We start from the raw sequence: 22752 nt of genomic DNA on the forward strand, positions 1-22752 counted from the left end.
CAACATTGGTTTTTTGAACCAATTTCAGACTAATAGTCGTCAAATCATTTGTATTGTGCGCAGTGAATGAAATTGATTCGTCAGACAAAGCAAAATGATAATCGTCAATTCATTTGTACTGTTCATCAAGATTAACATCAAAGGGGAAAGGAAAAAGTAGACAAACCAAACTCCACAGTTAACGATAATGGTGCGTGAGGGGAAAAAAATTGCTTTCGTTGAGAGTCGAACTCAAGACCTCCCGCTTACTAAACGGGTGCTCTAACCAACTGAGCTACGAAAGCCTCTGTTGTTGGCTAGGAGTCAAACGCATGGATTATACAAAGCGGTATCTACACTTTGTCATTGGGCCATTCCTTGACACATGCCGAGCGTCGTAGTACGTTTCAAGACGGCGAATAATACGCGCGATCGACGGTTGAACATACTAGTGCTCTTGCTACTAACTGGATTATAGGTTTGTTCGGGTAAGAAACCTCTAAAACATCGCCATCATGGAACGTATTCTTAATTTTTTACGACTCGATTTCCCGCTATTTTACTTGTTATTATGCTGAGTCTGCTGAGTAGGCCAAAGGAGCGGTTGCCATCGTTGTCCTTACACCATGGGAATTTTCATTCGAAGATACAACATATACACACATACATACTACGGGGCCACGTACGGAACCGGGCCCTCTTATTCAACACGTACGTATACATGTACGTACGTACCCAGGAAAGCCAGCACACACACACACACAGCGGGCGCGCGGGCCCACCTCTCAGCCTCTCACTCTCACGCACGCGTACGTAGCACACGGAGAAAACAGATATACATGTGGTGGGGCCGCCGCACGCACTGCACGTCGACGACTCGACTCGACTCGATCAGCCGAAGAGGTGGTGGTGCTTCTTCTCGCCGCCGGCCTCCTCGACGTCCTTGTGGTCCTGCTTCTTCTCGTGGTGCTCGTGGAAGGCGAAGCCGCCGGAGCCCACGGCCGCCGCCGCCGCGATCTCCTCCTCGATCTTGTGCCGGTGCGCGTGCTCCGGGTCCTTCTTCGCCTCGTGCTTCTCGTACTGCAAATCACATCATGTGCGTGCGTTATATACATATACACATATACATATAATTATTAGTTAAGCCAAACAAAAAAAAAGAGCTTGATGATCTCTATGTATACGTACCAGCGCGAAGGCGCCGGCGGCGATGGCGCCTGCCTCGCCGAGGTGCTGCTTGTGCTTGTGCTCCTTCTCCTCCTTCTTGTATTTCTCGTACTCGTCCTCGCCGGTGGACACCACCTCCGTCACGGTGGTCTCCGTGTACTCGGCGGCGGCCTCCCCGCCGTACCCGCCGGCGGGCTGCTCCTCCTCGTCCTTCTTGTGGTGGAAGAGGTGGTGGTGGTGCTTCTCCTCAGCCATGATGGATGAAACGGGTCGGAACCTTCAAGTGCGAGAGTGACAATAGGATGATGATGGGTTTGAGCTACTGCGGTGGTGGGCTGGTGTTGTGCTGCTGCTTGCTTGGCACCTCGGCGCTTGCTCGCTTTTTATAGGCGGAGCCGGCCGGCCTGTGTGGAACTGGAATGGACGGTGGATCGGATGTGATGACGATTATTCATTCACTAGTATGCTGACATGGATTATTATTGCGATGTGGAAATACGTACACGTACCACAAGGTATGCACCTGACACGTGTATACCTTGTTGCGTAGCGTATGTTGGGTAAACAACCGTGGGCTACTAGGATTCGGTGTGGGTCAAGCCGTACTGGATATCATGACTTCACGGTCTTTGGCAAGTGGTTATTGTGGTTCCATGAATAAGATCTTCTTCATGGAAACCTGCTCGATTTAGATCGGAAAAATCGTACAGATTTTAGAAACCATGCGCTATGGCTCGAATCCATAGTTAATCCTATTTTTGACAGGACCAGTTGACAATTGAATCCAATTTTTTCTATTATTTGACTGTCCATAATAGTGTGGAAAGAAAGCCAGAGGAAGAGTGGCCTCGAGTTTCTTGCCCCACCCTTTACATCGTGGCAAAGTATGTTGAGATGCAGTTTTCAAGTATTTTTCTTATCAGATTACGAAATAAAAAGTAACAACATATTGTTCCGTGGAATATTTCCATTTCAAGACATCGTGGCAAAAGACTTTCATTTCAAGACATCTAGTAGAAAATTTCAAAAATTCTATAAACTATTTTCATCACGCGCGTCACATAAGAAGAAGTTGTTATGTACAACATGTGCCAAAATAGTTGCATGTTCTGATATCCAAAATTAACAGCAAATGGAGAAATGTCGTCCTCACATGATGGCAATGAGGCAGGCGTTAGTGAGAGAGATTAATTAGAGGCGAAATTCTAAATTTAAATGAATCTGATATGCACCACGCGTCCACGTTCGTGCACGGCCCACCGACCACCGGACCGGGAACCGTGTAGGGCAGGGGGGAGTGGGTCCCGCGCCGCGATTAGTAGTGGGCGGCACGGCCCACCGACCTCTTGGATTGGCGATTGGCTGCCTCTGATCGAAGCAAAGCAATCAATGGATGAGGTACAGTGTCGGCAGATGGATACTGCGTCCTACTAGAATATTCCGAGATCACCACTCTAAAGATTTATTTGCATATCAGATCAAAAAAAAATCGCTCAAGTAAAAGTATATTCTGTTTAAACGAAATATGTTCCGGCAGTCAAATTTGTGAATGTTGCACTCAAGGAAATTAAAGAATATCCTGCTAGTTTAATAAAATCATTCGACGATTTATAATAACTTTGAACTCACACCAATAAGCTTTTCAATCTATGTCGATGAACCTATCAGGCGATATTGAATTAGTACATATGGTCTAAATTTCGACGTTGAAATTATGAAATACATATTATTGAGTGCACTATTTATTCACGCACTTCACTGTTCGTGCGCCATTTATGCATGATATCTATGCTATCAAGGGAGTTGAAAATTAGTTCTCAAACTTTCAAGGGAAATCAATGGAGCGGACCAGCCTAATTCTTCCACAACAAAGCTTGTCCTCATGATCAAAATATGAACCGCAGCTATTGTATCATATCACGCATGAATATGATGATATTGTTTGTGGCTTAAGCAACCTCTGGCATCTTTTTCTCCTTTAGTATTAACTTTCAGCAAAGGCGCGATCACGATGTGATGCAATGGGATCACGAGAGGAAGAAGGTGTCGGCCGGTTGAAAAAAAAAAACGAAAGCATAGATAGAGCTTCCCTCGCATATCACACGGAATGATGGTGACCCTAAACCAAGATATTTATTCCTCTTTGATTTGGGGTCCTGATACGAATAGTCAAGTGGACTGATCGAGATAGAAATTAACATTTAACCAACTTTGTCCATTCATGTCAAAGATGAATGATAAATTCACCATGAATTATAGGCATTTTCCGATCTTTGGCAAAAGAATTCAAATCTAGTTAAGTTATTTATGGATCCTTTTATAATAATGCAAAAGGTATACATAGAATTATCGCGTTTTGTATTGCTACTGGGGTCGCGCGCTGTGTTGTCATTATTATGCCACAGGTAGACCGTCGCCTCCTGAAAACGAAATGCACAAGCTAGCATCCGAGCAACTAGCTATGGCAAGGAATATAACAAATATATCTATTGGTACAAATTTTTTTTAAAAACAATTAGTTCACTGCAACCAACTAAAAAAGGTGAGTTTGACAAATTGGGCTGCATCCATCAATTGTCACCACACATTCAGAAAAAATCTCCACCCCTTTGCGAATAAAGAAACACCAATTTGGCAATCTGTGGGCTGTAGAATAATCCCCCTAACTAATTAATCATTCAATAATTAAGAGGACACCGTTTCCTAACTCCATCTTGATAACGAGATTAAGTCCAATATTTTGTTGTTACAGCGAGCTGGCATTGCTCTAAAGCTAGTATACATCAAGCGATCATTGATAAAATGAAAAAAACACAGGAAACACACACACACACACAAATATATATATATAGAAAAATCTATTCTACACGCGCTTTTAGCTACTTCTACATATGTATTTTATGATTTAGGGCGTATCTGAACCAACGAAATGTACATACGAGCGCTCGATCGGCCTTCATGAAAAGAAAAATCAAAACTTCTAGTCAATGAAGTTTCGCCATGGGAGCGAAAAATGGCATGTAATCTTGAGCTATATATGGAAATAGCCATGCCTGGTGAAGTAGGGAAGCACACACACCAACTAATAATCAATTAAGCTAAGCACCAGTTCAACCAGAAAAATCATCACCTTAGTTAGCTTTGTAAAAGCTTGATCCAAGTTAAGCATGATTTGTGCTTGGTGCTGCCTAAACGCCTTTAGCACCGTACCGATCCAAAGCACAGATCGATGATGGTACGTGTAGGGTTGGGATCCGAGGCATATCAACAATGCAGGCCTGCATATGCATCTCCATCTCCATTATTATTGGTCGGCGGTTGATAGATGTAGATGGATGGGTGAGCCGGAGCCCTAATGGCCGGCGTTGCATCGGATCGTGCCAGGGGAGCACTTATCAGCCGCGGTACAGATGGACAGGCACCATGCTCATGCCGAGACCGACGCGAGCTGCACATGGACGATGGATCAACCATGGCAGAAGCTAGCAGAATGGGAGGTTGTCCGTGGTGCCCGCGTCCGCGCGCCACGACAGCACCATTACAGCAACGTCTCTTTCGGATGCCGGACTGCGCCTGCACGTTGCCACTTGTGAGTGCACTGGGCTCTGTGCGACTGATTGGTCATGAATATAGCAGCATTGTATTTGATTCATTATTTTCTAGAGAAATGTGAAAATGATGTGTACCCGTACTAGTACATGGCTGCAGAATTTAATATATAATTTGCACTAGTTTATTCTTTTTTAAAAAAAACTTGTGGCGTTGGTTTGGTCTTTCTTTGGAGGTCGGAGGAGCTCTCTTCTGTTTCCAGCTTCCCCTCATGCTTGGAATCCAGAGAGAGAAATTGGAAAGGGCTACTCGCTTAAATTGGAAGTTAAATGGGCTTGGCCCAAATCGTCCAGCGTGGGCTGCTGCTGCTGCATGCATCTGTAAGTGGGCAGCACAGCGCAAACATCGAACGATAGAGCCCAAACGCTGGCTATGAACACGCTTTCGTCCCATGAACACGTACTTGACAAAAAAGGAGGATTCAGAGAGAGGGGCCACGAGTACACTGGGACTGTTTATTCAGTAGAAGCTCTAGCAAACGTGCATCGTGTAGAAACCCCAAGCTATAAATTGGCACCGACACGGGCTACGGCTTCTCCGGCGCGGGGACCGGGCCCGCGGGGGGAGGAGGAGGGCCCTTGTCCTTGGCGGCGGCCTCCTCGGCGTCGCAGAACCCGCGCAGGACGTCGGCCTCCTCGGCGGTGAAGCCGACGGAGGCGAGCATGGCGGGCCAGCAGTGGCGCGTGGCGCCGCGGACGGCGACGCAGCACTCGGGCCCGATGTAGGACTCGCCGTTCACGAAGAAGAGCAGGATCTCGCTCGTGCACGACCCCAGCCGCGTCAGCGAGTCCCAGCACTCGGCGAACCCGCCGCCGCCGGCCTCTGCGCACGCGTACAGAGCTTAATCAGTTGCCTAGCAGAGCCCGATCGAGGACAACCAAGTTTAGAGAGCTCACCGTCGAGGGAGACGGAGAAGGCGCGGAGGCGCGCCACCAGCGGCGGGACGACGACAGCGGAGGCGGGGGGCGTCATGGCGAGGAAGAGGAGCAGCGCGACGGCGGCGGCGAGGCGTGGGCGTGGGCGTGGCGCCGCTTCCATTGCCATTGCTTCGACGGATCAAGTACGTGCTGTGTGCCTGTGCGTTGCAGGATCGGAGTGGAGTGCCTGCTCGACGTGATGACTGAGGTGTCCGGCCGCGAGGTCTATATGTATAGCTGCGCCAGGCGGCCGGAATTAATATGATCGACGATCCTGCGCGGGCACTGGTTGAATTGTGGGTGGGCGGGCGGCGCGTGCGTTCATGGAAGGCCAAAGGATCGGCGGATTGATTGCCATCCGCTGCAGTGTATGCTCATGGAACGCCAAACGACCTGCGGCTCTTCTGCTCCGAACAGCCTGCTCCTCTCCTGTCTCCTCGACCCAGCATCTTACATTGGTAAGCCAAACAAGTGAGCACGGGGCAGAACAGATTCCTCTGTCCACGATAACCGGATTACAAACCAAAACCAAACACCTGCACAACCAATTAATCAGCTGTACGACTCTTCAGTAATCTTCAACCAAAGGTTGAACACCACCACCACTACCACCTAATTGCTTAACACAAACGCGAACTGTCAACAATAAACTACGGCGTACGCCCTACTACCTATGACTATAGGCGATCCCTTGGTCTTCCACTGATGTGCTGCAGCGCTTGTCTTGACGAGTCCTTTGCGACCGAACAGTCAGGGTTCCGCTTATTAGCAGGATGGTCTAGTTTAACAGCAGGTGCATTCTCGCTGTTCCGGAGCAACGCGATTGCAGATTGGCTCAGGTTGTCACCTTGCTTCGGGAGAGGGGCACTCATAGCAATGTAGCTTCCTTTTGCAGTGCTGGAAACTTTGAAACTCTGCAGCTTGGCACGGAGTTCGTCTATACCTCTTCGCCTGCTGCTTTGACAGATTCCTAATGGAAAAGCAAAATGAAAGGTGTAGTCAGGAGGCGCTGACAAATACTGCAATAAGAAATTTTGAACAAGACATTATGTCAGTCAGAGCAACGTGAACAAAATCAGAATCATCATGATACCTACTGATCCCGGAACAGAGGAATTGGGAAAAGATGTAGATTCCTCGGGAGATCTCGGAGCAGATAGATCACTTGGAGGATGATCCTTGCGAGTGTCTGTGTGCAAATTGGATGCTTTGCTGTACAGCAATTCCGTATCAAATAAGCTCGAAGTGTCCACTTCGTGGCACTCCACCTTCGTGATAAGCTGCTCATCCGGCAATGCTGACGGTCCTGCAGGAGGGGTCAGACCTATTTCCCTTTCTGATCTTTCAATATCTGCAGCTTCAGACACAACGCTAGGAATAGGAGTAATTTGACCTTCATTATTTTGGTTGCTTTCCTCCTGATTTTGATTGAACGCTTCAATATTAGAAGTCACCTGCACACTCCTGCTTTCATTTATACACTGTTGCCAACTAGTCTGACAAGGTCCTGATGTAAAACAGAGTGATGAGACAATTTCAAAATACATAAAGGAATTTTTTTACAGATGACTTTGCTAAAGCTTATGCATCAAGAAAATATAAGCAAGTCATCATAATTACTGACCTGATCCTGAAACACTCTCATCCTGACAATTTGCAGATTCTCCAGGAGATTTAGGTAAATAATGGACATCTGGGAGCTCCTGTTTCTGGCAAGTGTCCATATGGCAGTCCTTGGGCAGGGCGAACAGATCGTTTTTTGCTGACCCAGTACAGAAATTTTTAATTGTATATTTATCAGAACTAAGGCTGTGTTCCTCAGCTTCATCACTCAGCTCGGTGTTAAGCAGCTCATCAGACATTTCTGACTTTCCAGCAACTGAGGGCAGCATTATTGCACTGTCCATTCGTTCAACTGGGGCAGCTTCAGGCATGTCATTTTCAAGGACTTTTGGAATGCTTTTGTCTTCATTACATATGTTGCTTTCGTCTTTATGATCTTGCTGGAGCACTTCAGTATCACAACTTGATGGCCTGGAGTTGCTTTCAACTATGTGCTTCTGGCTGTTAGATTGACAAGTTCCTAACATAAGAGAATGAATCATGATTAATATGCAAATGAAATCCACTGCTCCCTCCAGTGCCAAATAAGTGTTGTTTTGGGTTGCAAGCAATTAATCAATCCAAACTTCAATCATCAATATCTTGTAATATTTTGTATTTGAACACTTGGAGTTTATATGAACAGCGTTGTCTGAAAGTAGTTTCCTAGTATTATAGTATTTATATGCTTAATCAATATAGCATGATAGAAACTAAAAGAAAAATTTTCCTTTTGTGGACCCTGGTCTTTGCTGAACCAACATATTTATAAAAAGGCGAAAAATATTTAAATGTGAAGAGAAATACTAACCAGATCTGAAAAAACTCTCATCCAGACAGATTGCAAATTCCTTACCAGATTTAAGTGGGGATAAGTCATTTGGTAGCTCCTGTTCCTGCCAATAAATGGTATGACTGTCCTTGGGCAAAAGGGCTGTTTTGCTCAGCACAGATCTAGTTATACCAAGAATCTGACTGGTGTCTTTCTCACAGTTTAAGCTGTGTTTCTCCACTTCATCGTCCTCCAGCTCAGGATTTAGTTGCATGGAAATAGACACGCAGCTCTCTTTTTCTTCAGCTCTGCTGAGATCTTGACGAAGGCCTTGGCACGTATCAGGTTCTGAAGAAACAAGTGTGTCAACCAGTTTCTCAACATGGCAAACGGTAGGTTCATTTCCTTCGCTTTCAGAACATGGAAATGCAACATCATGCGAATCGGATTTTATAATGCTTCCCTCTGAGAAAAGAGACTGCAGCTCCATGAGTAAATGTCTGGGATCTCCCGAGCATGTTCCAGTATATTTTTTCATTTTGCACACTGCTTCCTCAGACAAAGCACCTTCATGTTCATGATCAGGAGTCGCTAAATTAAATGAAGGGTTCCCAATAGTACCTGGCACATCATTTGAACAAATAACATTAATTGATAAGCAATAGTTCGGAAGGCAACTTCAGGGTTTAGAAATTGCTCCAAGTTACTGACCTGCTACACCAGAATCCACTGAGCAGCCATCTAAAAACTCTCGTTGCAGGTTATGATCCATACGACAATCTTCTGGTAAAGCCGAACCAGATGGAGTTCTTTGATCAACAATATCCACAACAGACCCATTGATTGAAGAATTAGTAACATCTTTATTACAGTTAAGGCTAGATTCCATAACTATTGGGCTTTCCAGCTTTTGCTCTTCTCTATCCTCACTGCATAGACCTTTATGACCCTGATGCAGCACTTCAGTCTTCGAACACCCAATCAGTTCATCCAAGAGATCATTTGATTCTAACTGAGACGGATTAGAACCAAGATGTACCTCAACCAGTTGTTCAACATCAATTGATTCATCTCCTGGACTTTCAGCACTTGAGAATGCAAGTCCATCATGCAGATCAGATTCTTCAATGTTTTCCTTTGAGAACAGGGACTGCAGGTCCATAAGTAATTCTCTGGGATTGGATGAGCATGTTCCAGCATATTTCTTCATTGTGCGCACTGCTTCCTCAGACAAAGCATCATCATGCTTATAACCAGGAGTTGCTAAACTAAATGAAGAATTTTCAATAGTATCTGGCACATCAATTGAACAATACACATTAGGGTTCTTTTAGCGATTGAAAAGCAATAGTACTAATAGGAAACTTAAGTGTTCATAAAAAAAACAGCGAGATACTGAAGAATGTACCCGATCGAAAAAAATAAAGGATGTACCTACCTGGCCCATTGACATCTGTTTTTTCAGATGAAGCTTTAAGGTCATCAGAATGGACAAGTTTCTTACTTCCTTCTCCCTTACAGGCCACTTCCTCAGAATTAGTGACCCTAAAAAATTGGATTTTCCATCTTAAAATGATAAAACACATACCATTTGCATAACATACGAAATTTTAGTGGCACCATAGAAAAATATGCTTACTCTTTGATGTGCTTTGCGTCCAACGAAAAGCCTGATGGAACCGATTCTTCATCAAGGCTTGCCTTTGATAATCCTAAAAAAATGAACAGTTTTTATGGATATCATTTAAATGACAGAACATACATCATAACTATAGATTGCAGGAATGGAAGGAAATTATGAAGTGAAAAAACAATACAAGAAGAGAAGGAATGTGGTGTTTATACCTTCTATTCCCTTATCTTGCTGGGATATGAACATACAATCTTCATTTTTGGAAACCGGACAACTGTCTTCATCAGTATCAAGTTGTGAAAAAGGTTCTGACACACGAGTCTTTTTTAGTGAACACTTCACATGAACATATTTTAATTCATCAAATCCATTTTCTGCAATAACTGTGGCAGAAGCAAGAGCACCACACTCCACAGATTTTTCTATGCTTTGCTGCAAGAACAGGGATTGTAGGCCAAATGGTGATTGTTCTTCACTTGATAAACATCCCTTGTTCTTCTTTGAATGCAATACTGTTTCGTCGGGCAAACAAAATTCATGTTTACACTCTGGTGTTGCTGAAAATTGTGAAGGCTTCTCAGAATCACCTGATACACGTTTATGCATTACTTAATACTACTATAGTACAACTCAAGGATTCACTATCCACTCATCCACATATCACATAATGGATGCTTACCTTCTTGTACATTAGCCTGCTGGACCTGAACTGTAACTTCTTCATCATCAGGATTATCTTCAACAAACCTCACGTTCTTTTCAGCAATGGTACAATCTGATTCCATATCAAGACCAGTAAGTTCACCATTTAACTTTGCTTTTAGGTCAGTTTTGGGAGCAACATGTTGATCATAATTTTTCTCCTCAACAACAACTTCTGTGAAGGGGGGAAATGATACATTAAAAAATATAGGTGACTAATTAATAACAGAAAGTCTTATGGAGGATTCATACCTTCTTCTGCGGCATCCTGATCCACATCAAGTTTCTTATCAGCATCAAATCCAGTAGGCTGCACATCCTCATCTTCCAAACCACAATCTGATCCCACATAGAAATCAGGACTTACACAGGTGCTAGATTTGTTTCCACCATCAACTTCTACAGTAATATTTTCGACATTTCTGGAACAGTTTTCTTTGCACTCTTCTGTAAACAGAAAATCAAGACCAAATGATGAACGTCTTCCATCTGATGAACATCTCTGAGCAGAATTCATTACTGGAAGAATACTGTCGTGCAGATTTTTCAAAAGAGGGTTCCCTTTTCCACCATTGCTGGGACAGCTCCCAAGATCAGCAGCTCGAATACTTTCTTCAGCAATCGCATCACAGTGAATTTCTGGATTACTGTCTGATATTTGTATGGAAGATCCCGAAGCTGTTCAACAGTATGATAGTATTAGAAAGACAAAGGTCACTGATCAAATTTTGTGATGGTCAGCAGAGCAAATGCATTGGTGATGATTTACATAAGAAGCAGAAGCCATGTTTGGAATGGAAGAAATAAATAGGTCAGAATGATTCAGAGAACAAATGATAATGGAGTATAGGCCTAGTGGTTGCAAATTGAACAAACCGAAAGTGTATTACAAAATAAATAATTAGAAACACAAGTAGCTGCTTTGACATAGGTGAACTCAGTATGATTGTGATTGGTAGGCTGCATAAGGGCCTACCCAGGCTTACATAGTGCAGGCTTGGATGTTTGGTAGCCTGAATAGACCCGTTAGCCAGGCTCCGGTTGTGCAAATGGCCCTGTACGGTCCGCATAGTGGGAAACGCAAATGAGGCTCGTCTCCGGTTGTGCAGGCTGCACATCGCCCCGGCTGGCCAAGTTTTGGCCCCAGCTTAGCTACAACAGTGTAACCTAGGGAGCAATGCAGCCATCCAAACAAAATCTCACACGGGCCAAGACAAGATATGCAGCCAACCAAACAAACCCAGAAAATACTATATAAGCCTGGCTTGGGCTGGCTCTGCATAACTCCTAGCCAGGCCAGAAATAGACCAAGTAACCAATCACACCCTATGTTTAGCAAATTGGTAAAACACAGTGCAGATGCCACAGCTTTCCATCATCGTCTCCCAGATCAGCAACTAGCTGTGTGACCAAGACTAAGGCAATCTTACCTTCACCAATCTCTTTAGTCAGTACGTCACGATCATGTTGCAGATATTTGGTGCGGAGATCATTAGACAAGATGCCAGTTAATGTTTTCCCTGCAGATTCACATGCACTTGCTTGCCCAATAACTCTCCTTTCCACAGCTATAGGGCTCACTTTAAATTTTATTCCATGCTCTTCAGTAGTGAAACTCATTGGCACAACATCTGGAGAAGTGGAGATATTTGCAAGTTTAATCTAGTGTATTGAAAATCATGGAACAAACGTAATGACAGAGCTAAGTAGAAATCTTTTTTAAAAAATCAGTGGTGCCAGGTTTTGAGCTTCCAACAAAATTGAAAATGCAAGTACCAACCCATTAGCATAGGTGAACTCGGATGTTTAACAGATTATCTTCCAAATCAGTAACTATTTGTGGATACAGGATGAATGCGGCTGTACCTTCACCGGACTCTTCAGCTAGTATGTCAATATCATGTTGCAGACTTTTGGTGTGGAGACCAGTGGACATGGCATCAGCTAGGTTCTTTTCTTCAGACTCACTTGTATTTGCTTCCCAGCCAACTCTTCCTTGCCCAGCTGCAGGGCTTTGCCCTTCATCATCTCCAACAGTGAAGTCAACAGGCAAAACATCTGGAGATTTCACAAGGATCAAGGATGCCTTTCAGTATACTAACTAGATAGTAATGGCAAAAGCCAATTACAACTTCACAAAGTCAATGAATTCACTTATATGCCAGCGTCTGGGCATCCAAAGAAGAGATAAATTATATTGTGATGATGCCTGGCTACAACAGATAAAATGAACATAGCAAAAGCGTATAAATTCGATAATGCAGGTAATAAATTAACAATCGATGCCCTTAGCACCAATGTTAACCATACCTTCACCCATCAATGTTTTGTCCTCTGAGACAAAAGCATTGTGTGGGAGTAGTTCTGTGATGCTTGATGATTGATCCAATTTCCCATTTCTTATTTCAGATAAATGGGTATCATCATCTTGAATGTCAGAGTGTTCTTGAGGTTGTTTACTCTTCTCCGAACTTTCCTTTGCAAGGCCACCAGTTTCTGATGCAGGTATCACCTTGTGTACACTCTGTGTTGTGTAAATCTCGTCAGGGAGTGTTACTGTCCCAAGCAATGGACCTGAAGAGAACCCTTCCCTTGTGGCACTAACCTGACAAATTTCTTGAGTTCCGCTACTAGACTCCTTACTATATTCATGAGACGTTTTATGTGTGTCCATTGTTTCTTCCCTGATAATCATGCCATCATTTGCCTCCTCGGCGGACATAACTTCTTCTGGAGCAGTTGTCCTTGTCCGTCTCCTCTTTGAAGACCTTCCCTTCGAAGTTGTGGAAGTTGACGCCTGCTGTACTCTCTGTGGCTTATCATAGATAGCTCCTGTGTTATCTTTTTCACATGGTGTTTGTGTGCTCTGTTGCTTCCTGAATTTCTGTCCACTAAAATCTTCCATATTCCAGAAATCATTGGCTGAAGATGATATTTCCATTGAAGACGTTCTGTGTTTTCTCAATTTCAAGCCCTCTTCACCAACTCTCTCACATGATACAAACTTGTCTGAACCAGGATGTGTCTCATTACCATCAGATAAATTATGATTTGGAGATTTGACTGTCAGGCCTTGATTGTTCTGCACATCTACCTGCAATTCGTTTCCAGAAGTAACCACAGGCTCCACAGCCACAGCATGGTCTGTAAGTTTATCTCTTGCTTTCAGCCTCCTTGTTCTGACTCCTGACTGTTCCCTTCCAACCTTTTCAGTGCGATTGCTCCCCTTTTCAACTATGTTGAGAGCGACAGATTTACGTGTTGATCTCCTCACAGGAATTGTTGACATTTTTTCCTCATGAAGACCCTTATTTTGTTCCTCAAGCATCACTGTGGCAACAGATCTCCTTGATCGCCTAACAGGTTCCTTTACTTTTTGTTGTTTCTCGTCTTCACATTTACCAATTTGAAAGTTCTCGTTTCTGATCATTTTGCTGTGATCTGGGTCCTCCTTGTTAAGCATATTAGGAAGAAGAGACTTCCGTGCCCTAACATGTGCCTCAGCATTCGTTTCTGTAACTAGAGATCCACTCTCGTTCTCAAGTGTATCCGGCAGAACAGATTTACATGATGAACGCCTGACAGGTTGATTCATAACTAATTGCTTCTCCGCATCGTCACTCTTAGCATTTTGAATGTCTTCACCAACACCGTTAATATCTTGAACTGGCACAACAGATTTCCGCATTGATCTCTTAACGTGTGCTCCTGGGTTCTTTTCTGCAATGAGAACCTTCTCTTTCTCAAGCATGGCTGAGACAACTGATTTACGTGTTGATCGCCTAACAGGTTCTTTAACTGCTAGCTGCTTCGGGGCATCTTCACCTTTAGCATTCTGAATCTCTTCACCAGCACCTTTGATATCTTCAACCGGCACAATAGATCTCTGCAGTGATCTCCTAACATGTGCTTCAGGGTTCTTCTCTTCAATTAGATCCTTCTCGTTATCAAGCATAGCTGAGGCAACAGATTTACGTGTTGACCGCCTAACAGGTTCTCTGACTATTGGTTGTTTCTCCACATCTTCAGCCTTAGCATTATGGTGTGTCAATGGGTGAGCTATTTTTGAGTCTTTGGCCTCCACTGGAGCACTGATCAATTTGTTGCTTTCTGAATTTACATTATTGGCCTCATAATTGTTTCTCTTTGATCGCCTTGATGGAGGGGCCTTACTAGGAGCAGCAACTTGTACTTGATCTTCTTTCTCCACAGAAGATGCGACCTGTTGATGCATGCGAGTAGCTGGTCTATTAGGCTGCATCTTGTTTTCCGGCTGTTGGGTAGTGTGAGTTTCCTCTACCACACTGTTGTTAACCTGGACTACCCTGTTCCTCAAAGACCTGGTGACAGGAGCATCATTTCTAGGCACCTCTGCAACTGGAGGCTGTTCTACATCTGGTTGTGCATCTCCTGACTTCCTCTTCCTCTTGTTCTCAAGCACAGGGGGCGACTTCATAACAGCTTCTACTGAGCGGGATCTTGTGGTCTTAGCGGATACTTCCACCTTAGATGAATTCTGCACATCAGGTCCCTTCCTCCTGCTCCTCTTACTCTCCACAACTGTAAGTGGCGCCGCCGCAGACAAACCTTGAGCCTCAGCAGCCTGCTCCTCAGTAACAAGTTTATTTTTACCAGCTGCTGCCTTCCCCCTCCCTCTCTTCTTCTCAACAGCAGGAGGCAACAGGACGGTGGTTCCTGACAAGCTCGACCTCCTCGTGACTCTGCAAGAAGCTACAGGCTGAGCACTGACAGCAACGTCCTCAGCAATCTCCTGGCTCTTCGGCTTCCGTTTCCTACCAAAAGTAACAGCTTCTTCTACTTCCTCAACCTCGGCAGCAGCCAAAGAATTCCTCCTGGACCGCCTTACTGGGACATTTTCACCTGCCCTTGAAGGAATTCCGTCATCAGCAGCAGAATCAGTACTACCAGCTTCAGCGCGCTTCCCCCTTGTCTTGGCAACCACCGGCGACCAGACGACCCGGGACCTCAGCCTCCTCCCTCTCGATTCCTCCACCGCAAAAGTCACCTTCTTCGCCTCGCCAGCATCTCCGACCGAGCGCTTCAGACACCCCTTCCTGGCTACTACTCCGACCACATCTTCCTCCTCTTCCGCACCAGCGGCCCCCTGCAGAGCAAACCCAACAGCATTAAAAGCCAACCATTTCCCGAAACAAATCGAACTCGCGGAGAATTCCCGCAAGCACTTGGCGGCGTTGACCGCACGCGCGGCTAGCGAGCAGCGAGGTTTACTGGGGAGGTGCGTTGCGTCCTTACCGAGAGCGCGGCGTCGAGGCGGGCGACGAGATCGGCGTTGGTGCCGCCGGCGGGGAGGCCGTGCCGCTTGCAGAGCGCCTGCAGCTCCCGCCGTTTCATCCCCGCGAGATCCATCCCCGCACCGCACTGCCCCCCAACCGCCGGAGATCACCACGGCCCGGCCATCTCGTCGGCGGCCGGCTCGGGTTTCGGCTTCCGGTCTCGTCCGTTCGAAATTTGGAGGACGACGGCTCGACGACGGCGCGATTCCGTTTGGGTTGGCGTTAGCCTTTCGGGGAGCGTTGGGGAATTGAACCTGTAGTGGGAATGCGGTTAAGAGGAGTGGTCTGTGGCCGCGTGGCGCCGCCTCGGGTCGGGGTCCCCGGGGGCACGTGCTAGCGGTGACTCGCACGCTGAGGGGTGGGCCCAGGTAGTGTGCGCGGGGTGGGGACGCTGCGGCGGTGGGAGCGAAGGGGAAGCTTGCAGCGGAAGGAGGCGGCCGGTTTTGAATTTTGCCATTTTGGGACTTCCCGCCCAGTGTGGGGGCCAGGAGAGCGGGCGCGTGGGAGGGTACTGGAAGGTGTCGGAGCTGTTCCACTGCTATGTGGGGCCTTAGATCGGAGCGGGAATGTCGGACCCACATGTCATTTGCTCCATTTGGTGATGCGTGAGCTTACATCCATCGAGCATCCCGTTTCCCGTACCGTTCTCTGTTGAGAAGAGAAGCAGAAAAGCATACTGGCAAGCGGGCCCGCTCCCATAGCAGAAGAATTATCCAGTTTTTTTTTTTACTCACGGAATTATCCAGTTGGGAAATAGTACTCCGGCTGCCAAGCGCCAATCTAGCTCTAAATTTGCCGTGATGCGCCTTTCATGAAGCATACAAAAAAATTTAATAATACATGGTGAATATTAGTGTAGCTAGTGGGTAAAATTTTCTTATCCTATTGCTCAAGCACATGTGCAACAATGTGCTGCGACTGTACGGAGTACTTTGGTGTGGACAGGTTTGTGCCATCTGAAATACAAATCCAATCAGCGAAGTTCCGAAGAAAAAACTATATAACCATGTTTAATGCCAAAACTATGGTATAACGGCCAGCAGTAAGCAAAATCTCCTGCGTGCATGTCCAACAATTATGGAAAGCGAACCTAACTTTTAATCTAGCTCCCACTAGACCCTATCTAAGCTAACGAAATAAAAATGAGAAATAGTAATGTTTTTTTAAAAATATGCTCATCAAAATATTTAAAAAAGTTATAATGCGCTTGGTTGTTTGAATTTAAAAGGTGGACCAATGTTGTTCACCTATTATTAGTGAACAAACAGCAGTCTGCAAACGAGGATGACAATTGGTAATAAAAGAAGAAGAAAAATCACGCTGTTCGGTTGACCAGTGGATGACTGGGCTGCAGCTACTGCTGCAGGGCAGCCAGCAGCCGATCGGCGACTGCAGCCAGCAAGCAGGCAGCAGCCGCATGCAGCGTGTATCACCCTAACATCTAGCTGCCATTAACGGGCCTCTGCCTGTATTCTAAAAGGCCGAACAAAAGGCCCGTGGCACGACCCAAGTACGGCACGATCAGGTCCGGCGCCTGTGCCGGCTCGGCCTGATAGTCCGTTCTTGGGCCATTTGTGTGGCACGGCGTGCCAGCCCGGATGCGGCCCGTTAATGGCCTGCACCTCCTACCCATCCCACGCGTCCCCCATATGAAGGGTTGCTCTTGCGCCCAACCCTAGCGACCCTCCAGGGCTCCCCCGCCGCCGCATCCCATCTCTTGCCGGCGACGAGCACCCACACCAGGTATGCCTTCCCGTTCTCCTCCCTAGTTACCTTCCTGCTCTGCGAAACGAAGCATTCAACATGTGTACACCGATCTAATGGTTTCATGGGTGCTCTGATTGCTGCAGGTAAGGAAGGAGGAGGTCGGCGAGGATGTCGCACCGTAAATTTGAGCACCCGAGGCATGGGTCCCTGGGCTTCCTCCCTAGGAAGCGATCCTCCCGCCACCGCGGAAAGGGTACGTGCTGCCACGCGGATGCGTTCGTCTGGCTACTTTGTGTTTTCCCCGTCGGTTGTTTTTGCTAATATTCCCACTCTGTGTTGGCTTCGCGTGATCGGGCTGTGGGAATTGGATGTGACCGTATGAACTGCTTGAGTTGTCTCGTAGCTCATCTCTTGTTACCAGTACTCTGATAGTGTCATTATTTCATTTGTTTGTTGTGCGTTGGGTAGATTTCGGAGATTGCTAATTGAGTAAAATTGTTCTCATTTGCACATCTTAGATGCATTTAATGACAAGTACATTGCACTTGGGATCGTGGCTGATAGTGTTCTTGAACCATGGTGGTAGTTTGTATCATTGTTTGCCCGCAAACATTGAATGTGGAAATACAAAGCTATGACGCTGTTGTGAAATTTTAAGTATTATCAGTGGTTCCAAATTAAAGTATGGTCTTTTTCTCTAATATATTTGTTTACTTGTTGCTTCCGTGAAGTTTGATTAGTGGGCATGATAATATGTGTCTGATGTGCCAATTCTTTTTTTTTTCCTTTGCAGTGAAGTCCTTCCCTAGGGATGACCCGAAGAAGCCCTGCCACCTTACTGCCTTCCTTGGCTACAAGGCTGGCATGACACATATCGTGCGTGAGGTCGAGAAGCCTGGCTCCAGTAAGTAAACTGTCAGAGGAAGCAACTTCTTTGAAATGTTCCCTTGAGACAAGGAAACTCGAGATGCTACCTGATTATTCTATCCCCATATCTGGTCCTTGAGTTTTTCAAATCAAATTATTGTTTGTTGGTGGTATTGTGCATATCGTGTTTGTTGAGATGTACTCGCCTTGTGTGATTTTGTGCAGAGCTCCACAAGAAGGAAACCTGTGAGGCGGTGACCATCATTGAGACCCCTCCTCTTGTCATTGTTGGACTTGTGGCGTACGTTAAGACCCCACGTGGTCTGCGTACCCTCAACTCTGTCTGGGCCCAGCACCTTAGCGAAGAAGTGAGGAGAAGGTTCTACAAGAACTGGTGCAAGAGCAAGAAGAAGGCCTTCACCAAATACGCCCTCAAATATGACAGTGATGCAGGCAAGAAAGAAGTCCAGTTGCAGCTTGAGAAGATGAAGAAGTATGCTTCAGTTGTCCGTGTTATCGCCCACACTCAGGTGATATTTCCATTCACTGTCATCGCAGCTGAGTAATTTAATGTTTTACGGTGTTCTGTTCTCACATGCTCTACTGTTTCTGATTTCAGATTAGAAAGATGAAGGGTTTGAAGCAGAAGAAGGCCCATCTCATGGAGATCCAAGTCAACGGTGGCACGATCGCAGACAAAGTTGACTTTGGCTACAAGTTCTTTGAGAAGGAGGTCCCGGTCGACGCCGTCTTCCAGAAGGATGAAATGATTGACATCATTGGCGTCACCAAGGGTAAGGGGTACGAAGGTGTGGTCACCCGTTGGGGTGTCACCCGCCTTCCCCGCAAGACCCACAGGGGTCTCCGCAAGGTCGCCTGTATCGGTGCTTGGCATCCTGCTAGGGTGTCCTACACGGTTGCCCGCGCTGGTCAGAATGGATACCACCACCGGACGGAGATGAACAAGAAGGTTTACAAGATCGGCAAGGCTGGACAGGAAAGCCATGATGCCTCTACTGAGTTTGACAGGTAAGTTTTATTGGTTCTCTTCAGTTACATGTTGATCCATGATCATATGTTGCTTCTGTTATTTATACCTGTGCTGATTACTGAATTCTCTCAATTTTTACAGGACTGAGAAGGACATCACTCCCATGGGCGGCTTCCCCCACTATGGAATTGTCAAGGGCGACTACCTGATGATCAAGGGGTGCTGCGTCGGCCCCAAGAAGAGGGTGGTGACACTCCGCCAGTCCCTGCTGAAGCAGACCTCACGGCTGGCGCTGGAGCAGATCAACCTCAAGTTCGTTGACACCTCATCCAAGTTCGGGCATGGGCGCTTCCAAACCACCGACGAGAAGCAGAAGTTCTACGGCAAGCTCAAGACCTGAGCTGCCGTTCGTGCTGTAGAAGCAAAACGTCGTACCAAATAGTGTTCAATTTTTTTCCCTCAGTTTTGTTGAAGAGATTCAGAGAACCAGTTTGTGTTGCAACTGTGAGCTGCTTTGTTGCAAATGATTAGAATCATTAAAAATTTTGAACTTTGTAGCATGTTGGATTCTCTGGTATGGGATGGTGTACTTGTTCTCCCTGTCAACGCGATTGTTTACTTGCCGCGCTTCCTGATGGATTCTCTTGTGAACTGCTACAGTCTGCTCCCGTGTCACAGCTTCACGATTCCTTTGTTGTTTCCCTGCAGCCATCGATACGCCCACTCTGTTTGGCGGGTGAAGTGGTTAAATGCCAAAAACTGTGGTATAACGACCCTAGTTTCAAAGAACAAGCATTGCTATCAAGTATCAACATCACAATGGAACTGATCATACTTAAAATCACTGCTATCATCCACCAGTAAGCAAAATCTCTTACGTGCATGTTGACAATGAGCCTCACATAGCGATTACATTGTGCAATTACGATTTAATGGAGTTCATACAAGTGGGGCTCAAATCAAGTAGGTAACCTCCATGGTTAATATTAATTGTGAGCACATAAATACACTTGATTACATGATCAAGCACTAGGTTAGAATTCCAACACTGAAGGAAAAGAATTTTCTTTCTCCAGCGACTAAGGAGAAATTACATATACTTTCAACCTCTTCTTTCAGAAATTCTTTCTTTCTGAGAGCAGGCACCAAAAGAACTCAAAAGAGTATGCCAACGCATCAATGGTGTTCAAGATGCGATTGACCTTATAATCTAGGCCCCACAAAACCATGGTTAAGCTAACAAAAAGCCACCTTGCCTCCATGAGCTCCGGGTGGTGGAGCAAAGGGATGATGGATCCAATCAAAGAGAAGGCTGCCTCAGATCTGACCCGCCACCACACATCTACGTGTTGATCACCTAACAGGCCCCCTTAGACCGACTCCAACCGTTCGCGGCTGCGGATAGGCATTCGCCCGGGACGCGGAGCGTGGGGCCCGCCCTTTGGGAAAGAAGAACCGCGGCCTCCTTCCAGCGGCTTGCGGAACGACCGTCGCATCTCCGCCCACTCCGCCGCCGGCCGTTGGTTCCCGCGTGAACCTTGAAGGCGACGAGGGGTTCCGGAAGGCGACGAGGGGTTCCGGTGGACGACGGCGTCGCGCCGGCGCGCACAGCCCCTAGCCGGAATCAAGATCCCGCCGGCGCTGCAGCACTCCCGACGGCGCCCTCGGGTCGTCGTCCCCAAATCGGTTTGACAGCTCCTTCCCGGCGGCACTCTCCCCCCCACCCCCAAAATCGTTCCTTCTCTGCTCCAGCTCCACCACGGAGGTATGCATCGATGCTCCCCAAAAATCGTTCCTCCTCAAAAAAACATCATCTTTTCACCATTTATCTGCTGCAACTTTCGTGTACAGTACCTTCGACTAGGGTTTGTGACCAATGTGGCGCCGACGATTGAAGCGTGTCAAGAGTATGCGTGACCACCGATATGCTGAGGATGAGTTGATTGCTATGACAGCCACGACGTACCTGGTTGAGGAGGAAAAAGAGCCGCACTGTGGTTCGGTATTTGGTCGTATGGTCATACCAAGAGATCGTCACAGTGCGTATCTACGGTTGATGAATGATTACTTTGTCGACAACCCCGTGTATCCAGAGTATTACTTCCGGCGCAGGTGCATTATTTGATGCTTCATGTGCAGTTGTTCCTTGTGTACACCATATGGTTGTGCTCATTGCTCCTATATGGTTGCAGGTTTAGAATGGGCAGAGACATGTTTACAGACATCTGTCGCGATGTAGAGGCAGCAAATGAATACTTCAAGCTTGGCTATGATGCCACGAAACAGCCAGGGTTCCACCCAATATAGAAAGTGATGGCTGCGGTGAGGGTGCTAGCGTATGGTGGTGTGGCTGATTCACTTGACGAGTACATTCGTATGGGTGAGAGCACGGTCATTGAAACTGTCAATCACTTCACGCGCACTATTGTTTCACGTTATGCAGATGAGTACCTTAGGGAACCCACAGCCAATGATATTTCTCGGTTACTTAGTATTGCTGAAGAAAGGGGGTTCCCGGGAATGCTAGGGAGCATCGATTGCATGCACTGGGAATGGGAAAAATGCCCCACAGCATGGCATGGTCAGTACAGGGGCCACTTCAAAAAACCTACCATTATCTTGGAGGCAGTGGCAAGTTATGATCTTTGGATTTGGCACGTCTTTTTTGGGATGCCCGGATCTTGCAATGATATAAATGTGCTTAATCGATCTCATGTGTTTGACTCTATTTCCAGTGGTTACGGTCCTGAAGTTGATTTCAAGGTGAATGGCAAAGATTATCATATGGGATACTACCTCGCTGATGGAATTTATCCTCCTTGGGCCACCCTTATAAGTGGTGTTCCTTCTCCAGTCAACATGCAGCAGCAGCATTTCACACTAGCCCAAGCAGCTTATAGGAAAGATGTTGAAATGATGTTTGGAAAACTACAAGGAAAGTACCATATAGTCAAAGGGCCTGCTAGGGTACGGTGTTCGGAGGACATGAGATATATTATGTTGTGTGTTGTAATCTTGCATAATATGGGCATCAAGTATGAGTGTGGACCAGGGTTGGCAATACAAGAGTATGAAGGTTCTACCGAACCTAGGCTCTCAAACACCTGAAATGTTCCTGAGATATCTGCTTTGATTGAGAACCACAGACGCATCAGGTCTTGGGCTGCCAATGCACAGTTGAAGGAAGACTTGATCGAGCACCTATGGATTCATGACGGCCATCGAAGAGTCCAGCAGTAATTAGTATGTAGGCAAGAAGTATGAGAAAGCTTTAGCATGTAGGCAAGAACTATGAGAAAGCTTCTTTTGGGTCTCACAATGGCCGCATTATGTTAAGCTGTAATGCTTATTTTAGTGAATGTTAAGCTGTAATGCTTCTTTTGGGTGAATGTTAAGCTGTAATATAATTAGGGCTCTGTTTATTTCAGTGAATGTTAAACTGTAATGCTTATTCATGGTTGAATATGTTGTCTGTTGTCCAAGTCAAATGT

General features: G+C 46.1%; 4 protein-coding genes and 1 non-coding gene across 12 annotated transcripts; 1 reads left to right on the forward strand and 4 right to left on the reverse strand.

Moving 5' to 3' along the window:
- Positions 1–210: 210 nt before the first annotated feature.
- On the reverse strand, positions 211–284 carry TRNAT-AGU. Its single transcript has one exon. It is a non-coding gene; the product is annotated as a tRNA-Thr (tRNA).
- A 283-nt stretch (positions 285–567) lies between these two features.
- On the reverse strand, positions 568–1511 carry LOC112887734 (abscisic stress-ripening protein 5-like). Its single transcript, XM_025953995.1, has 2 exons — positions 1168–1511; positions 568–1059 (listed from the first exon to the last, which is right to left on the reverse strand). The coding sequence occupies exons 1-2, from the start codon at positions 1399–1401 to the stop codon at positions 871–873; spliced, it is 423 nt and encodes a 140-aa protein (XP_025809780.1). The 5' UTR covers positions 1402–1511; the 3' UTR covers positions 568–870.
- A 3626-nt stretch (positions 1512–5137) lies between these two features.
- LOC112884721 (egg cell-secreted protein 1.2-like) lies at positions 5138–5843 on the reverse strand. The gene is made up of 2 exons (XM_025950249.1): positions 5652–5843; positions 5138–5577 (listed from the first exon to the last, which is right to left on the reverse strand). Exons 1-2 carry the CDS (start codon positions 5797–5799, stop codon positions 5282–5284), a joined length of 444 nt encoding a protein of 147 aa, XP_025806034.1. The 5' UTR covers positions 5800–5843; the 3' UTR covers positions 5138–5281.
- Positions 5844–6144: 301 nt separating this feature from the next.
- LOC112884714 lies at positions 6145–15853 on the reverse strand. Of its 7 annotated transcripts, XM_025950233.1 has the most exons (15): positions 15656–15832; positions 12987–15506; positions 12692–12905; positions 12248–12439; positions 11812–12012; positions 10634–11059; positions 10359–10556; positions 9892–10266; positions 9686–9758; positions 9485–9591; positions 8758–9339; positions 8086–8667; positions 7297–7755; positions 6766–7179; positions 6145–6642 (listed from the first exon to the last, which is right to left on the reverse strand). In XM_025950233.1, the coding sequence occupies exons 1-15, from the start codon at positions 15767–15769 to the stop codon at positions 6350–6352; spliced, it is 6750 nt and encodes a 2249-aa protein (XP_025806018.1). In that variant the 5' UTR covers positions 15770–15832; the 3' UTR covers positions 6145–6349. The 7 variants fall into 7 exon arrangements, with proteins under 7 accessions (XP_025806018.1, XP_025806020.1, XP_025806019.1 ...); XM_025950235.1 differs by having other exon boundaries at positions 6770–7179; positions 12692–15506; positions 15656–15842; XM_025950234.1 differs by having other exon boundaries at positions 10359–10454; positions 12692–15506; positions 15656–15833.
- Positions 15854–17318: 1465 nt separating this feature from the next.
- LOC112884718 (60S ribosomal protein L3-like) lies at positions 17319–19890 on the forward strand. 2 transcript variants are annotated; one of them, XM_025950243.1, is made up of 6 exons: positions 17319–17439; positions 17547–17656; positions 18197–18307; positions 18496–18800; positions 18890–19299; positions 19403–19890. In XM_025950243.1, the coding sequence occupies exons 2-6, from the start codon at positions 17572–17574 to the stop codon at positions 19659–19661; spliced, it is 1170 nt and encodes a 389-aa protein (XP_025806028.1). In that variant the 5' UTR covers positions 17319–17439; positions 17547–17571; the 3' UTR covers positions 19662–19890. The 2 variants fall into 2 exon arrangements, with proteins under 2 accessions (XP_025806028.1, XP_025806029.1); XM_025950244.1 differs by having other exon boundaries at positions 17330–17434; positions 17544–17656.
- The last annotated feature ends 2862 nt before the right edge of the window (positions 19891–22752 follow it).

This window comes from Panicum hallii, chromosome 3 (genome assembly GCF_002211085.1).
Source record: "Panicum hallii strain FIL2 chromosome 3, PHallii_v3.1, whole genome shotgun sequence".
In the NCBI taxonomy this organism is placed as follows: Eukaryota; Viridiplantae; Streptophyta; class Magnoliopsida; order Poales; family Poaceae; genus Panicum; species Panicum hallii.

What these genes read in the sequence shown, in the direction of transcription:
- LOC112887734 (XM_025953995.1), bottom strand. Translation starts at nt 1,401, where the DNA reads ATGGCTGAGGAGAAGCACCACCACCACCTCTTCCACCACAAGAAGGAC. An exon ending in CCGCCGGCGCCTTCGCGCTG is followed by an intron (nt 1,060 to 1,167) that starts GTACGTATACAT and finishes TGTGATTTGCAG; the next exon opens with TACGAGAAGCACGAGGCGAA.
- LOC112884721 (XM_025950249.1), bottom strand. Translation starts at nt 5,799, where the DNA reads ATGGCAATGGAAGCGGCGCCACGCCCACGCCCACGCCTCGCCGCCGCC. An exon ending in CTTCTCCGTCTCCCTCGACG is followed by an intron (nt 5,578 to 5,651) that starts GTGAGCTCTCTA and finishes ACGCGTGCGCAG; the next exon opens with AGGCCGGCGGCGGCGGGTTC.
- LOC112884714 (XM_025950230.1), bottom strand. Translation starts at nt 15,769, where the DNA reads ATGGATCTCGCGGGGATGAAACGGCGGGAGCTGCAGGCGCTCTGCAAG. An exon ending in AGCTGAAGAGTCCGGTGAAG is followed by an intron (nt 12,013 to 12,247) that starts GTACAGCCGCAT and finishes CCACTTCTCCAG; the next exon opens with ATGTTGTGCCAATGAGTTTC. An exon ending in TGAGAGTTTTTTCAGATCTG is followed by an intron (nt 7,756 to 8,085) that starts GTTAGTATTTCT and finishes CTCTTATGTTAG; the next exon opens with GAACTTGTCAATCTAACAGC.
- LOC112884718 (XM_025950243.1), top strand. Translation starts at nt 17,572, where the DNA reads ATGTCGCACCGTAAATTTGAGCACCCGAGGCATGGGTCCCTGGGCTTC. An exon ending in GTGTTATCGCCCACACTCAG is followed by an intron (nt 18,801 to 18,889) that starts GTGATATTTCCA and finishes TTCTGATTTCAG; the next exon opens with ATTAGAAAGATGAAGGGTTT. An exon ending in GCCTCTACTGAGTTTGACAG is followed by an intron (nt 19,300 to 19,402) that starts GTAAGTTTTATT and finishes CAATTTTTACAG; the next exon opens with GACTGAGAAGGACATCACTC.